The 18,092-nt window shown below is 36.5% G+C and overlaps 1 protein-coding gene across 1 annotated transcript in view; it reads left to right on the forward strand.

Annotated features, from left to right (window-relative positions):
• LOC133520257 (glycerol-3-phosphate dehydrogenase [NAD(+)], cytoplasmic) overlaps window positions 1-6,298 on the forward strand; it is a 28,223-nt gene extending 21,925 nt beyond the window's left edge. The window contains exons 7-8 of the mRNA XM_061854636.1: window positions 4,926-5,079; window positions 6,202-6,298. Of these exons, the coding sequence (XP_061710620.1) occupies window positions 4,926-5,079; window positions 6,202-6,298 (251 nt within the window). The remainder of the gene's footprint in view (window positions 1-4,925; window positions 5,080-6,201) is intronic.
• Window positions 6,299-18,092: the final 11,794 nt, after the last annotated feature.

The following is an 18,092-nucleotide window of genomic DNA, read 5'->3' on the forward strand; positions in this document are numbered from 1 at the left end:
TCATTCAATCAATGTGTCTTTGACAATGTCTAATTCATTGAAAATCAATAAACGTACATCAGGCAACTATACCTACTAGTACTAATGAAATAATGAGTACCACTTAACCATGTTTGTAAATTGGTTGCATTTATCTCTTCTACACAAGAGCAATGAATACGGGTTACCTTGTATGGTAATTTCTCTACAAATGACTCGTTTTCATTTCTAATGAATGTAGCTCCTTATCGGTATCGGGGCATAGGTTAGCGTGCGCTATCTTGTTCTTGTTACCTTACACGGGTATTTTATAGGAATATTACTAGAGCTCACTCTGCACTAGGGAATGCAATCTCGCACCAATATTGGCGATTCGAGACCTGGCACGAAAAATCTGAATCGAAATCTCGAACGTCAGACTTACGAGATCGAGATTAATCTTGACGAGATCGATTTGAAAGAGTAATTACAAACGTGTTATTTTGTTTTTTATTTTCCTATAAACTACTTAAGTTATTACGGTACGACATGTTAAATTTTGTGGATAAAAACAACAAGTGATATCGACATATAACAAAAAATATAATTCTACTTGAAATATACTGAGCAACTTACAAAAAAATTTTGGTACACAATAGCACTGCCTCAGCAACATAAATCTCAGGTCAAATAAATAACTCAAAACAAAGTAATTTACGCGTATTAATATTAAAATCTCGTCTGAGATCTCGAACATATTAATCGAGATCTCGATCGAGATTACAAAAATCTAGATTTCCTTTGAACAAGATTGAATCTCGAAAATTCGTGCGAGATCTCGCGAGATCGAGATTGCATTCCCTACTCTACACCGACTTCGCAAATCACAGAGTGAGGCAGTGCCGCCATGAACGTCAAATCCCTATGAAAATATGACGTTTACGTTGGCTAAAAAACTTACCCAATCCACTTACAATAATGGATATCCATCTTATCCCCTTTAAGGCCACCACACACTAGCGTCTTATGAGCGTCGGCGTCTAGTCAGCGCTATGGAAAATGGCGTCGCTGCGCGGTTGCGCCAGCGTTGCGTCGAGCAGCAGCCATAGAGTTGACTACACGCTGACGCTCGGGAGACGCTAGTGTGAGGTGGCCCTTACAGTCAAACAATTTGAGGCAAATAACCCATGAATGGAACGGAATATTTATAGCAGGAAAGTCAAACAACCCAGTCAACAAACATGACGTTTTACGAGTTTTTCCATTCAGTTTCATCGTATAACCATGTATGTAGTGTGCGTCTAGTACGCGTATCTCAACGGCGAAGTAAAAATTGTCATTACTGTAATTATTGACGCTGCGATTTTGTTACTTTCGAGAAATATTTTGTTGATACTAAGTCAGTTTAATCATGAAACGTCACATGTGTTTGATATGTTGAAATTTTGATGTGATGTTTTCTTATCAAAATTTGTTTCAGTATTTAGACGATCTTTAATGAAATTTGACATAATTTTGGTTTCTTTTTTAATAAATTATTACTCTCAATTTTTTTTAGTTATTCTAAAATAGTGGGTAGAATAAATAAATCACAATTTGAAATTATGAAATACAACTGTTGCCATAAAGTTAAAACTTTTACTTGAAAACGTAGCATTTATGGAATATTACATAAACCGATGTAAAACCATTCCCACAACTGTCACGGCTATCTAATCACAGATTAATTTTCAAATAGAATGCGACGTTCTCTGCAACCTCTGAAGGTCGATAACGGTTTAAATCCATTATAAGTAGCTTATCCTATATTACTGGTGTCGAACATGATTGTTATTATCTCGACGCTATTCCCATATGAATGAATGAATATATTTATTACATGTAACACATGGACACATATTTTTATTAGTAGAACTTACAAACTAAGGGGTTAGTAGGTACAGCAAACATTAATTTAAATAAAAACAACACTGATGGGGGAATGCAATCCCTCACAGTGCGACAAGATATATTATCAAGCACTTGGTAGAATTATTTTAAGTGTGATCCCTGGCTCTGGTTACACATCATTATAAAAGCCGCTTTAGACAAGTTTATAATGACCCTGTCCGTAAAACTGGTTCTCTTGGGTTCGAACCCTGGAATGTATTTGTCTGATTAATAGGTATAATACGGCTTAGCTAGTTTATAAAGTTCGATATTTTTTTTATATTTGCAGCGTTTGACGCCATTTCACTGTCAATTTTCATGATAAAATGCGTTGCTGTCGTTGCGTCTTTGCTGTCGCAACTAACCGTTCACACCGTCGCTTGTTTGTATTTTAGTAATTTTATGGATGTTATTATGTCGTAGTCTAGAACCCACAACACAAGCTTTTTAGGGTTCCGTGGCCAAATGGCGAAAAACGGAACCATAGATTCGTCATGTCCATCAGTCCGTTTATGTCACAGCCACTTTTTTCCGAAACTATAAGAACTATACTGTTAAAACTTGGTAAGTAGATGTATTTTATGAACCGCATTAAGATTTTCACACAAAAATAGAAAAAAAAAACAATAAATTTTGGGGGTTCTCCATACTTAGAACTGAAACTCAAAAAATTTTTTTTCATCAAACCCATACGTATGGGGTATCTATGGATAATTTTTTTCTAATCTAAATAGTTTGCGCGAGAGACACTTTCAAAGTGGTAAAATGTGTGTGTGTGTGTCCCCCCTGTAACTTCTAAAATAAGAGAATGATAAAACGAAAAAAAATTATGATGTACATTACCATGCAAACTTCCACCGAAAATTGGTTTGAACGAGATCTAGTAAGTAGTTTTTTTTAATACGTCATAAATGGTACGGATCCCTTCAGATAAGATAAGATAAGATAAATGTTTATTTGCAAGAATGTAGGTACATAGGTTACAAGATGTTAGGGTGATTATTCGGGTTTCCATTTACATTCAGCCATTTATTGGCGTGCAAAATTGTGTCGCATTTTATACACACAGTAAATAAATGTCAACATATCATAAGAGACTAATTAGCAATCATAACACTATCTTATATAAATTAGAAATACATACATCAAATTCATTTACAATTAATTATATGTCAAGTTACCAAATTTAAATTATAAAATCAATTAAAAATAAAATTATCATAGTATACAAATAGATCATGTTACATTACCAAATTTCAATTAATAGTCACAAATTTCATATAATCAAATGTTAATCTAATAGAAATTCATTTACACTATAAAAACACTTATCAATTAACCACTTAGTAAGCTCTTTCTTAAAGATTATTTCTGGTAATTCTTTGAATTTGTCCGGTAACTTATTATAAATTTTTATGCACATGCAGTAAGAGTTTTTCCTGTAAATATCTGTCCTTTGTAGAGGAATGTAAAGTGCATGTTTGTGCCTCACTTGACGTTTAAATACTTCTGAGCTCTTTTTGAACATGTGTGGGTTTGTCTTGACATGTCTATGGGCGAGTCCGACTCGCACTTGGCCGCTTTTTTGAGTTTATGGGACTAGATTTATTTGTATTGGATTGTTCCACAATATTTATCTCGAAGTCTTTCCTGCGGTGAGAGTGCGCTAAGCGATAAGAATAGTTTTATTGATAGACATCAATCGGTGCCGAACAATGTCTAAATCTGGCTGTCAATACGCCTTATTGTTCTATCCTTGTTTACCAGTCGGTAGACTTGTAATAATATTACCGTTGTAAATGTATGCAATTACGACCAGTTTGGCCTAGTGGGTAGTGACCCTGCCTACGAAGCCGATGGTCCCGGGTTCAAATCCTGGTAAGGGCATTTATTCGTGTGATGAGCATGGATATTTGTTCCTGAGTCATGGGTGTTTTCTATGTATTTAAGTATTTATAATATTTATATATTATATATATCGTTGTCTAAGTACCCTCAACACAAGCCTTATTGAGCTTACTGTGGGACTTAGTCAATTTGTGTAATAATGTCCTATAATATTTATTTATTTATTTAATTACAAGTTTAGATTTCTTTAAACACAAAATAATATAGTTCCACGCTTAACTCAATATGGTGGGTTTCTGTGGGATGAAGAAACCGAACACAGCGTTGTTCATACGGCGGTTATTCCAGAACTGATAAACACAATTACCCACACGATATTTTCATACATAGTTGACTCTACCCCAAGTAAATATATAACACTCGAGAATCAGGAAAACTGTTTGGTCCGAGCGAGTATCGAATCCGCAACATGTAGATGGTGCGACTCGTATGCAGGTTTTGATCGATTGCGTTATTTGATCGATCGATTAAATTGGCTGTACGTAGTAAGCATAACGCAGTAATCGCATAATTGAGCTTATGATACCCTCAGTTTCGGCAGAAAATGTACCTATGTGCAGTTAGAGATCAGCAGATAACTCTCAGGTATCAACCCTTACTAACGTTAGACGTTAGGGATGAACAATCTTATTCCTTACCTTCCGCTATCGAACATCGGTTTAGAAAGGCAACGACAATTCGGTACGCAGGTGCAATACTCGTATCTATTCTGTGCCGTCGCGTTCGGATTTAACAATTATAAACAATATGTGTCCATTTTCTCATCATCTTCCCGACCCGGGTACGTCCTTAAACTACGTCCAAAAGAGAGGTACGCTTTGTGTGGTAGGGAACAGCGCAGCGGATGTCATTCCAGATCTAGAGCAGAGCCCAACTGGGGAAGTACCTCCACCTTACAGAAAACAGCAGCCAAATAACACTAGACCCTACTCATAGTGTTGTGTTCCTGCCGGTGAGTAAGGTTGCCAGAGCTCAACGAGGGGGGGCGGGTTTAGGGTCGGCAACTTGCATGGAACTCCTCTGGAGTTGCAGGCGTACATAGGCTACGGAAACTGCTTACCATCAGGCGGACCGTATGCTTGTATGCCACCGACGTAGTATAAAAAAAAATCTTCCCTTTTTACATACAGGTGGCAGGAACAGGCGAGTGGCAGAAGCGTTCGTGAAGACCGGGCGCTCCATCAAGGAGTTAGAAGATGAGATGCTCAATGGACAGAAACTGCAGGGCCCCATCACCGCCGAAGAGGTCAACCACATGCTCGCCAACAAGAACATGGAGGCCAAGTTAGTATCTTCCGCTCTTTGTTTTTTTATCCCAGAGATTATAATAACAGTCTGATTACCCAATCTACCACCTAATCTACCTAATCTGTCTCATCTACTACCTAATCTGCCTCATCTACTACCCAATCTGTCCAATGCCATTTTAGCACAAAACGTGTGTCGTGTATTTGGGATAGTTTCCATGATAGGTCGACTCGTGAGGAAATTGACGCGCTTGATCCTGCCTTTCATTCCTCACTTTTCCTATTTATCGCACGAGCGGTAGTAATCGCGCGTGCGTTTACCTCAACCGGGGTACGTCTTTGCACACCGATGTACTTCGCGCGGCATGAGGCTAAAAATCCACAGATTGTAAATTGTTCCCCTAAATCTGTAGTTTATGATTCCTTGTTTTTTTTTAACGTTTACATCGCAATTTGCGTTAAGCTTTAATCCTAAAAATAATAGCTGAACGGTTTGATTCTGTTATTTTGAGACGATTTATCGAATTGCATGTTCACAAACATGCAGTTCGGTAGATCGGTCACAATAATCAGCAATCTAAACTATAAGATACTAACAAATATGGACTGTAGATATTGTTTGTCTGAGAATAAATAACTGTTATTTTTTTTTATTTTTCCGCGTTTATCCTCATTTCCTTACGTTCTGTATGGAGCCTACACCGAGCAAACGTTGTTAAAAACATAAACAATATACATACAATAGTATCCATACTATTAGTTGCATTGCATTGCCTCCATTATTACAGTAGGTACCGAAATAGTCGATCTTGGCGTGTATCCATGTAATGTAAGCGGAGGTCATTCGCCGTCGACAGGAGATTTAGCTTGATTGCATGATTGTAATACTTTACACGTAATAATGGATTTGTTTATCAAATGCCTTTGTCGACGTCCGATAGAATGTCCTGAATAACAAATCCACAATACATTATCATTTCGTTAGAGGCGTTTCAATCGTCGAGTGCGAGCGACAGACTTTAACTATCATTTCTGACCTTTGTGTCACTTAAATGCCATGAGTTCTTTATAGAAATTATTTACAAAAAACTGTGAAGTAGCCAATTGCTTTGTCAGAGTATATTTATTACTGTATTTAAAAAAATATCCCTATTTGCAGATTCCCCTTGTTCACGTCCGTGTTCCGCATCTGCCGCGGCGAGCTGAAGCCCAGCGATTTCATCGACTGCATCAAAAGCCACCCCGAGCACATGTAAGCTAAGCTTATATCAGCCACTTGTTTAATTCATACTCGCCTTACTTGTCATAGGAATTTAAACTTTATACGCAGGAATTAAGTTTCAAATTTAAATGGCAGCGCCACGGTGCAGCTTGCGGTCATTGGAGTTTCTCATTGGAGCAGTTACAATCTATTTAAATATAGTCTGCTGTCTTAAGCTTTTTTCAAACAAATCATAGTTGCATTTGTCCAGGTATGTTTTGTATTGTAGGTGGCTAGAGGCGAGCGACCATCAAGGGCGTCGTCTAGGGGTGGCAGGGGGCAGCTGCCCCCCTAGAATTCATTTATAGAATAAAATTAGTAACTAACCCCCTTATTCATAAACGTGTACTAAAGTTACGATGCCGCTGATCATCGTTTGTCCCTTTCCGACGTATTGGTATGATGGAAAGGGACAAACGATTATTAACGGCATCGTAACTTTAGTACACGTTTATGAATAAGGGGGTAAATGTATACTTCACCTCCTGTTGGCCATCAACTGGCGACGCCCTTGGCGACCATTGACGTTGCCATTTAAATATGTACTGTACCAGGTGTGTCATTAGGTTCAAATTGCATACATTATACCGTGCAACCCTTTACGCTGGCATTTAAATATGGGTGGGCTTTGTATACAGTTCAAGTTCCCTTGACTTTAGTAAGATGCTACAATCGTGTATGAATTATACATAAGCCATAGTCTACAGTAGAATAGCTTAACCGGCATGCATACTACATTACATGTATTAAGGTGTTGGAGAGTAGAGAGGGTGAGGTATTATTATTAATCGTATTAAGTCTAAGAAAAAATCTAACTTGAAATTGGTCAACCGAAATTGGTGGCTGTTAACTGCATCATATGTGAACGCGGCCGGCAAATCGTCCCACTTTGTCGCTTGCCATAAGGACGTGATATGCTTGTATGTTTATACGAATAATCTGACAATGTGTCTTTATGGCAAGCGACTAAGTGGGACGTTTTGCCGGCCGCGGTCACATAAGTTTTGTGGTAATCTAAATGTCAAATTTAAACTTTTGTTAACCAAAATTACCGTGTAATACGGAGCCGTGCAGCGCCATCTACCTACATCAGCTGTGAAATTCGAAGCACGAATTTTTCTTAGACTACATTTTTTTACTTAATAAAGAACGCTTAGCAAAAAAAATTTCGTACATTGTCTGAGGGCCTACCGCGAACCACGTTCGACGTGTTGCCTCTCTGTCGCACTAGTAAATTCGTACGTAAGCGGACAGGGAGGTAGGCTCCCTGTTCCTATCTATCGCTCGCGTCATTATATTGCTGTTCCGCCCATGACAGTGGTCAATGACACTGTGCGATCGATATAGCAATATTGCATATAAGGGTAGTCATATGACTATGAGCATGCGAGATAGGAACAGGTCAATGTACGAAATTCCTTGTGCTAAGGGTGGTTACAGACTAGCGTTTTGAATGAATGAATGAAAATCTTAATTCAGGGAACTAGTGGCCCATAAATAAATACCTTAAAACATACATATTATATTATAACAATATATTTTAAAACTAAACAATACAAATCACATTATGGTTGCGATGCATTACGTTACCTCGAGTGGGAGCCGGCCTCGGAACCGCCGAAATCCGACACTCTTCGGCCAAAACTCCTTCTTGTTGAAGGTCTAGACAAAAGCAGCAACTACGAGCAGTACGTTTTATACTAGCGTACGCGTATAGTCGTTAGATTTCTAGCTGGCCCCCAGCGCCTTATCCATTGTCTATTGTTAAGTAAAACCGCACGTGTCACTACCTGCATAAAAATGGTCCGGCCACTTTAACCGGTTATTGAATTAAAACTTCTATGGCAAATGAAATAGAATTCAAAATGAACAAATGGAAACATAATTTGCTCTTTCTTGTGTGCTCCCTCTACGGTTACTGAGTGTCGGCGAGTTGAACGCTACAGATCCAGTCTAAAATGTGTCCTCGAGATGCGTAACAAAGGCGCGTTATCGGAGAGCGCACCTACTCTGGTCTTTTGAGCATTGGACTGGCCCGCGCTCAGGTGCCAATTAGAATTATACGACCCTTTTTTGCGGGTAGTGGCACGTGCGGTTTTACTTAACAATAGACAAAGGATTAGCCGCTCGGGGCCAGCTTCAAATCGAACGACTATACGAACGTGTAAGCTCGTATAGACCAAAAGTAGCGAAAAAAACGCGCGCGTAAATACGCTAGTCTATAACCGCCATAAGCGTTTTTTCTTTATTAATAATTATTTGCCTGTATCTACTCTCCGACGTATGTATCATTTACAGGGTGCTAGTACTTAGATTTGTTGGTTATACGTACTTCGTCGGGATGACTGGGCTAGGTGCCGTGGTTATTGATTTGTGCTAAAGCCTCTGATATGATAGTGGTGGTGGTGTAGATAGTGACTAACGTAGAAAAATAAAGATTTTTCATTCGAGCGTTCACTTTCGAACCAAACTTTGGTTGTAAATTTTGACCGTGATGCAGTGATCGTATTCGAGCGTTGGGACCTCGCTCTCATGGGTACATTTTCGACAAAGTGGCTGTAGATTTTAGCAGCATGCTATTCGATATAGCCGGCCAAACAAGTTTGTCAGTAGAAAAAGGCGCATTTAAAATTTTCAGTGGGACGATACCCTTTCGCGCCTACGTTTTTTACATTTGGCTACGGCGCTGTTTTCTACAGGCGGAATAGCTTGACAGACAATAGAGGATACCTTATCCTCCTAATTCCCGAGTTCCTTTTAAAAGGAAAATAGAAGGTTCCAAATTCAAAAATGAAAAAATTACTCTCTATGTCTTAGAACTTTCTTAGGAGGATATTATTGAAAATGTCTTCAAAATCTACTGCCACTTCTATAAAATTGTTCACGAAAGCGATACGTCCCAAACGCTCCAGTAATAAATTAGCGCAGTCAAACAATAATAATTGCATGTTAAAATTGCAGCATCGCTATAGCCTTGCATACATGTCGTTGTAATTTATTGTATATTGTCAAAAATACGTAACATACATCGGGTTCTTATACTAATTTGATTAGAAATTTTGTTCTTTACGGGTTGGGGGAATGCCCACGTCATGTAAAATTGTTATGTACCTAGTTACCTACAGCTTTTGTAAGACTTTATGTCTGGGGGCCTACTGATACCGATTTTCTATGTTTAGGCCTTCAAGCTCCATCTAGCGAAGCTACTTTTTTAACGCTATTTTTGTTTGATGCTACACTTCTATTTTCTTGTCTGACTATACTTACTAATATTTTTGCTTTGCGCATTGAAATACACAGATTACCTTCAGAATGTATGTATAAATGATTTGTATGAGACGGTGATAGCCATAGCTCCAGTCATACGATGCGCTAATTGTTGTAATTTAAAGCATGTTGTATTATTTATAATTGTTACAAGTTACTGACATCTGTTGTTTTATAATATATGTATATGTTCGCTAATGTCGAGTAGGTAATATACACCGTGAGTCTACATAAACCGACAAAATCTAACCACGTGCCTATGTATGGGTTAATATTGTTTCGTTAAAATAGCGATAGCCTTGCCATATTAAATTACTTTTTAATGAATAGGTCATTAATAAATGAATGTGCGTTTCTAGTACTTAGGCTAAATGTGACATTTTGTAGGAGTAGGGGGCTATAAAAACTTAATGACAAGCGTTTGCTTGAAAACGGCATACAACATTAACTATAATAAAATTAAATAAATTAACCTATATTTACTATTTGTTGTGCAAACAATGCCTTAGGTCCAGTTGTAACAACTGACAACGAGTAGTGTAGTCATAGTAGTAAGTAGTAAGTGTGTGTTAATCTACTTTAGATTAAGATTTTGGCAATGAGGATTATCTTTTAAACGTTTTTATTTCTTAAACTATATTATGACTCTAAATAGGTAATATAAAATGCGCCCACTGCGGTGCCAGTTAGTTTTTTTTTTAACTTTGCTTGACACGATGTCGCGAAGTAACGTATCTAGATAATACTTGGAGATCAACTGGAGACGCTTTGTCTGTAATTTTCTGTACAAAACAGTCCGATTTTTGCGACGGACGGGCACGACAAAATAACCATGTCAGATAAACGTCAGTGAGGTCAAGGTTTTCCACAGAGGGGTAAGCTCTTAAGAGGAAAGCGGACGACCGATTCTCCATTCAAACGTAGTCCTCATTTTCCTCCCTGGATATTGACATTATGTAAAGTATTTTTACGGAATTTTACGTATTTTATTCATAGCTATGCCGGACCGTTTGCATTTTCGTTTTATTTAAATTATTATAAAAGTTAGGAGCGAATAACAGGTTTCATACAAATTTTTAAATGCTCCCAACTCTTATAATATTGAAAAAAAAAACGAAATAAATGAAACGGTTGGGCATAGCTATGATTAAAACACATCAAATTGTCTAAAAATGTTTAAAAAAATGTTAATATTCATGAAGAAAATGGTGACTACGTTTGTATGTAAAGGCGGTTTCGGGGCGGTCGTCCCCTTTCATCTTAAAGGCGACTCCAGTTATTAAATCCTCCAAGAGAAAATATTTCGATTACATATCATGCCATTTCAGTTTGTGTTCCAATTACGAATTGGAGTCTATGGTTTAATATTGTCGGTTCATTACGGCCCACGGTGTAGTAGTTTAATCAGTTACGATGTATTATCTGTCGAATAAGCTAACACCAAGCGTTATCTAGTTTCGGCGAGTATTTGCAACGTAAATTAACAAGCTCGAGTGCTTGTACATTCAGATAACATTTTATTGATGTTGTGAGTTCAAAGTAGGCGATAAGTACAATATTAGTAAATATTATATGTACAAAGAATCGATTATTATATCTTTACTATCACTTTAACTATACTATGCACGTTTTGCTTTATAAAAGACAAATGTTTTATCCATTCTTAAAGGTAGCTCCCACGTACTATGTGGAATAAAATATATTTTCGAGTAAACTATTTTTCATTAACCTTGTATTCCATGTTTTAGTCCTTATATGTTCCATCCTATATATTTAAGATCTAACATATTTTCATCCCTTTTTCCAGCACTACAAAACCTTTGCCCTAATCTTAGAATAAATGTAAAAATGGAAAAACCCTAATCTCTTAGCTTTGCCCTAATCTTTTGTGTGTTCTTGATTTATTAAAAAAGTCTATCTAAACAAGTTCTATTGGTTATATGCACGTCGTTACGTCACATGGGCATAAGGCGTTAAAATGACGATGGGAAAAAACTTTAAACTCATGCATACATTAATCTCCCGAACAGTCATTTCACGCAAAACTATCGTTATTAAAAAAAATTTGGTCTAATGAAACATGGCCAAATAAATGAAAAAAAATGTAAACGAAAAATCACGTGACGCGACAAGTGACACATTTTGTATCAATAAAATTTATAATAGGGAGTATTACTGCAATGTTCTGCCGCCAGAGTGCAGCACTAGCACCTATCGTAAACCATAGAGTAACTTATACATGCTGTGCCTTAAACTGATTTTTGACAAATTTTCACAGATAATAAAATATGACATTGATACATCAAGGCGGTTTGTTACCGGGAAAAGCGAAAACCAAAATTTAGTTATCTGTCTCTTTATCGCTCGAATATGCAAGAGTGATAGAGAGGTTTGACCCTCAGATTGTGGTAGTGGCGCCCCCTACGCAGTGTTCCTACGTAATATTCCCTATTGCTCGAACCATGAAGTCCTGTGTTTTTTTGTACCGAATGAAATAGACAAAAATGGGCAAAAGTTTTTGTATCTAGTGAGGATATCCGCCTAACCCCTCTTACTTGCATTTTACAGATTTGCTCCTAAGAATATTAGTATTTACTAACCGCTGTGGAATCAAGAAATTTACATTAACGTTTTTATATGTTGTACTTTTGATATGTTTTTATTTTGAGACTGTCACTTATGTACATGAAATGTTTTTAATAAATCTTTATTCACTGCCTCTCTTCCATTTTGTGTTAAATTGTAATTAAAATAATATTTAATATTTTTATAACTAACATTTTATCTTGCTTTCTCTTTTTTAATCCACCTTACCACCCGTCTGACACTGACATTCGCTAGCGTGAGCGTAACTTACTTTATTTGCATCTCGCTCGTACTGGCATATTAGTGCGAGCGAGATGTATAGAAAGTAAGTTACGCAGACGTTAGCGATATGTCAGTTTGACACTGACAAGGCAGTCATGGCAGGCTACCTTTTATAGCAGTAGAGGTTTTTAAAGTGTTTTATTTGTTGCATAAATTGCAACTCTCGACATCTAAGTAAAAATAATATCCGTTTTTCATTTATTTTGATGCTTATGTAAAGCCCGACCAGAAATATATGATCAAGAGGGCGCTGTTATTCTCATGTATAGGATGACAGTTCAGTTCAGTATGAAAAATTTAGTTCCAATGAAATTCCGCAATATGGCGCGTGATCATATATTTCTGTATCAGGCTTTAACTGGTCTTCAGTAGAAGTGGCCAAAGATGTAAACCGAGTACGGTAAAGCAAATTTATCAGTTTTTAATGCTTTCATATGTTATGTTTCTTTTATTGAAAAGTTCGTTCTTTATTTAATATAAAACAAATGTGAGCGAAACAGTATCTACGTGTATTGCAAATACATGACTTAACATGACATATTTTCAAAGTGTTCAAACTTAGCTCCAAATGTACCATCAATAAGGAAGCTAAAAAAATGTTTACACGTTTGGCGCCCTACATTAGAAGCCATTTAACATTATTTTTACTAACTTCTAGGAAACAGCAAGCGCCCAAATGCTCTCTGTGACCTGAATGAAGCTTCAAGTGGCACCCATCTGATATTCATCTGATATTCACCTGATATTCATCCGTCATCTTTGTTAGTCATTTATACGTTGGATCATTCCCAGTAGTTACTGCCATACCACTTACCCTAAGGTACAGTCGTGTTCATAAATTTTCATTCATTTCGTTCATTTTTTCACCTTAAGGCAATGGATTAAGGTGACAGGTACATATTTATGAACTTAGACTGTATAAATAATAGCAATTTGTGATGCAAGTTCGGAAAGTACTTAAGTAATTATAAACCAGTGGCAATATTATAAATATCTCTGGAAATTGATTTTCCGGACGTTTTCCGCGTCTAATAATGCATTATAAGAGGAAATATAAAAAGTGGTACAATCGTGTACATAAAGGGGTATGTTGACTCATAAAAAGGCACTTTCTGTGCCTATATGTTCATTTCGAGTTTATGCATTGAAAATTTTGTGAATACGCGTCGTTTAAATCGAAACGTACCTTTTTCTGTATTGTCACAAGAATAACACATAAACTAATTTTACGGTTTAAGCTCACGTGTTTTAGTCACTCGCATGACATATTTCGGAGAGCCTAGGTCTCCTTACTCAAGCACTAACAGTGCTAGCCGGCTAGACCGCCGTGCTTCGCGTACTGCTGCGCTTTGTTTTCGTTAGTGCTTGAGAAAGGAGACCTAGCCTCTTTGAAACATGTCACGCGAGTGAAAAAAACACGAGTTTAAACAATAAAATTAGTTCAATGTTTTCAAAAACTTTATTAAGGTAATAATCATTAATGTCATTATGTAGACCTAACTACTGGGAATAGTCCTAACCATCGAGCACGTGTTTTAAGAGTACTCTGTTAACATTAAGATAAATACAATACTGTTAAGTCCAATGCAAATCCAGTCGATAGATCATCTAGTCTATTGCATATGAAATAAGGTTTAATTTCGTTTATTCGCTAATAATGAAAATTTGGATATCGTAATGCAAGCAGAGTACGTCAAGTGATTCAAAGCATTGGCGACGAAATAGTACATTACAATACAAGTGAGAAAAATAGGAAACCTAATACTTATTTGCACATGTATCGTACAACGTTTTACAGTACATATGGCCCTTTAAATTTTCGACATAGTCATGTAATGTGTCAATTATCGCACTAGTGCGAAAAAGTAGCACCATATGTATTGTAAACGATATTTTTTGTTTACTCGTATATGTACTAAAAACTAAAAATGCAATATCATTTATTAACGAATCTTGAACGCATTGCTTTGAAAACAGTTTATTAAAATAAAATTAGGTGTCGGTTGGCGTAAGAGGAACATTATGACAATTAACAAATAAAAAAGTTCGTCTTGTCCCTGTGTTCCTCTTACCCCACCAGGCTTTACACAGTTGTTCTAAAAGAAGTGAGGCAAAGGTACTTAGAAAACGAGGAATGTAATTTCTAAATGCCTTCAACTCAATCGCATATTGCTCAGTGCACAGAAACTTGTGACGTATAATTTAGCACTATCTGTCTCGTCATTACTATTAAACAGAGACAACCAAATAATAAAAACTATTATATTAGGTGCACCATCTTAGATTAAAGTCTTGTGCACAAATCACACGAGGTTTTTTCGGCTACTTTTTTCGCGACCCCCCTCTTCCCTATCGAACCTCGCGTGATTTGTGCACAAGCCCTAAGAAGTTGCGCGGTGGTTTCTAATGAAAGGGTTTTGGGAGTAAAATTTGTTTATACTGAGTGATTTTCTTATGTCTAAACAAAGAGAATATAAGTAACTCCTTTGTCTATGGTCTGCCCATACTCTGAGGGATGAATATGTAGGTCATACTGAACAACTTTTACTATGGGATCATCCCCGAAAAGAATACACTACCTAAAATATGAATACACTACCTTAATATATACCTTAAAATATACAGGACTTTATTCCTGTATAGATGTTTTGGCACTTTTTTCGTATCGATATTTTCAGACGTGACCGTACGTATAATAATAAAAACCAGATACTTGCAGCTAAGTCTCTAAGCCTACCAGTCCATACCAGGAAGTCTACCACGAAATGTGAAAATTGAAATTTCGTGGTGGGCCCTCTGACTGTAATAACTTTTTACTAACGGCCTCACTTAAACGGTAAATTCCCCATACATCGTTGCCCCTCCCAAAATAAGATTTCACTACTTTTATGGCCTCGCACGCAAAGCTAGCGCCATATAAATTATATGGAACAAGACACCATCAGCGAAACTACTTATAGAAGTACAGAGGAATGTGTTTGTATTTTGTATGGATATTAGCTGTTTTTATTATTGGCTGTCTTTGCTATTTAATTGAGTGCACGTCTGTTTTGATTGTTTCTCACATTTCTTGAACTAATGTGTATTATGTTTGTCTGCTTTGTTTGGGAATCAAAAGTAATATTTTGTGTTAGAAATCAATACTAAATAATTGCGATAAACGACTTTATCGCTTTATGATATGGTTTAAATTCGACTTAGCCATTAAGCAGCTTTGAACTATGAACGATTATCGTGCAATACACAATTTAAATATTAACATTAATTCCAAGTTAAAGTCGATTAGGGTTAGATTAATCTCACTTTTATTCATTGTTAGGTACATAATGTACCTTATGTACTTTATATTATAGGTATATAATATTTGAAATTATGAACTTTATTTCAGATATCATTGAGTTAGTATCAAAAGAAGATATTGCATTCTAAATGTTAGAAAGTGTCTAGTATGTTTGCCATCATATCCTAGTCTTTGTTAGATTTAGTAATTCTTAGGTGTAGGTATTGGGGCCTTAGGTCTAGATTATATAATAGTCTAATCGAGGAAGTTAAGTCTTCTCTCGTTTAGTTATTTTGCAGTTTAATTTTTGGTTTGGGGGTGTTGCTAATTAAGAGCAATAGAATTAAAGGTTTTTTTGTCTTGTCTTGGCGGGAGCCTGGCTGTGCTTCCATATGAGAGACAACCTATTATTTAAGGAATATCCACGTGTTTCCACATTGAAATCACGGGAGTAAGAGGTTAGATAGAGATAGAGTAGCGCGTGGTTTCAAATCAATTCGATAAGTAATAATTACATAGGACTGGACAAATTGATAGGGAAAATGAGCTTGTCAGTAAACATGCTTTTGCTCATTGGACTATTATTACTACGTATAGAACCGGCACAGAGAACCAGTATTTTGCGCCATGAGATGTTGTCGGCCAACAAACTATGAAAGCGGAGCGTGAATCTCGCGACCTAAACGCGTAAGCGCCATGAATTTGATGGCGCTTATGACGTTTTGGTCGCGTGGTAAGACAGCTACATTGTTTGGTATAGCTTCTTTCTAGTATTATAGTAATAATAATCAATGTTAACCCTTGCCTTGCAAGCGTAGATAATGTAGGTAGGTAATTATACCTGACCTACCTTATTCATAATTTAATCAAATATCAAGTTCGTCGCTTATATTTCTTAGTTAAGTGCATGAGTCACTGTAAACATGTTAATTGTCAATAAGAGTGATCACGGGCTTTACTATAAAATATTCCAATGACATTTTCATAATTTGTATAAAACCATCATCACCAGTGAAGTCATTTTGTTGAATTGGAATGAAGAAAAACAGAAGCCTTGATAATTCTTAAAAGTATAATTACTTTTAAAAATTGCGATAAAGGATAAATAATTTATTTTCCAGGCTACGGATAGTTAGAAAATCGCATTGCTGTATAAGTTAATAGTCAAAATTGAAGAAGGTAAGATGTATCGGCAGGCTTCTGTTTTCTGTACCTAGTCTTGTCTGGTTCACGTAAAAATATTCCTAATTCATTTATCTATAAAGCCGTGTTCACATCGAATGCGGATCCGCACTTCAGTATACGAGGACATCGCTATATATGCGCATGACGACTTTGAACCTTATCTCATATGGTCATAAGGGTTACAGTCCATTATAGTTTGTGCCATCCTCTATTCCTCCTAATCGCTTACAGTACAAGCGTGAAACTTTTTAGTGGTGTAGTAGTTCTGTCTATACACATAAATGAGCTATATGCGCTAATGAATGTGTATGGACAGAACTACACTTCTAAAAGGTTGCACACTAATTGTACTATAAGCGATTAGGATGAAGAGTGGGGCGCCTCTTCGTGGATGGCATAAACTAGGAAGAAGAGTGGGGCGCCTCTTCGTGGATGGCATAAACTAGGAAGAAGAGTGGGGCGCCTCTTCGGGGATGGCACAAACTATAACTGTGTTAACGATGTCCCTATAAAAATAATAAAATGAAAGCCTAACCTACTGAATTAGTATTTTCATAGTAAATAAAGAATTTGAGATTTTTACGTGATCCTATTTTGTTATATCTACACGCAAATGTATTGTCATATTTTACATTATTACACGTTGCATTAACAATTTTTTCAGCCAATTGTTTTATTTATATCCGTAAATACGTAATAAAAAATTCAACAGGAATATCTTTTGTAGGTAATTCATTTAAAATAATTCCTTAATATAATTATTGGTATAATGATATAGTTTGTGTAGTGCGTTCTTTTATAGTCTGTCAGTAGAAAAAGCGGAAAATTTAATTTCGCGTCTTTTACTATTGACACAGTTCTTTAACAGACTATAGGTTTGCTTATCATATTATACTCTGGCACACCTAGTTTGTCAATAGAAAAAGGGCGCGAAATTCAAATTTACTATTTATGGACAAACCCGCGCGTCTATAATTTTTAAATTTGCCGCCTTTTTCTACTGGCAAACTGGTTGTACCAAAAATCTACCAAAAGCAGTTCATGTGAAATAGTGCTAGCAAAAGATAAAGGCAGTGTCAGTTTCATATATTTTCCGTACCATATTCGTCTCTGCGCTTCATAGAATAGATTGTGATTAACCCACTCAGTAAGTATCATACTTTCATACATATTTACTTTCAAAAATTTT

Source organism: Cydia pomonella, chromosome 8 (genome assembly GCF_033807575.1).
Source record: "Cydia pomonella isolate Wapato2018A chromosome 8, ilCydPomo1, whole genome shotgun sequence".
In the NCBI taxonomy this organism is placed as follows: Eukaryota; Metazoa; Arthropoda; class Insecta; order Lepidoptera; family Tortricidae; genus Cydia; species Cydia pomonella.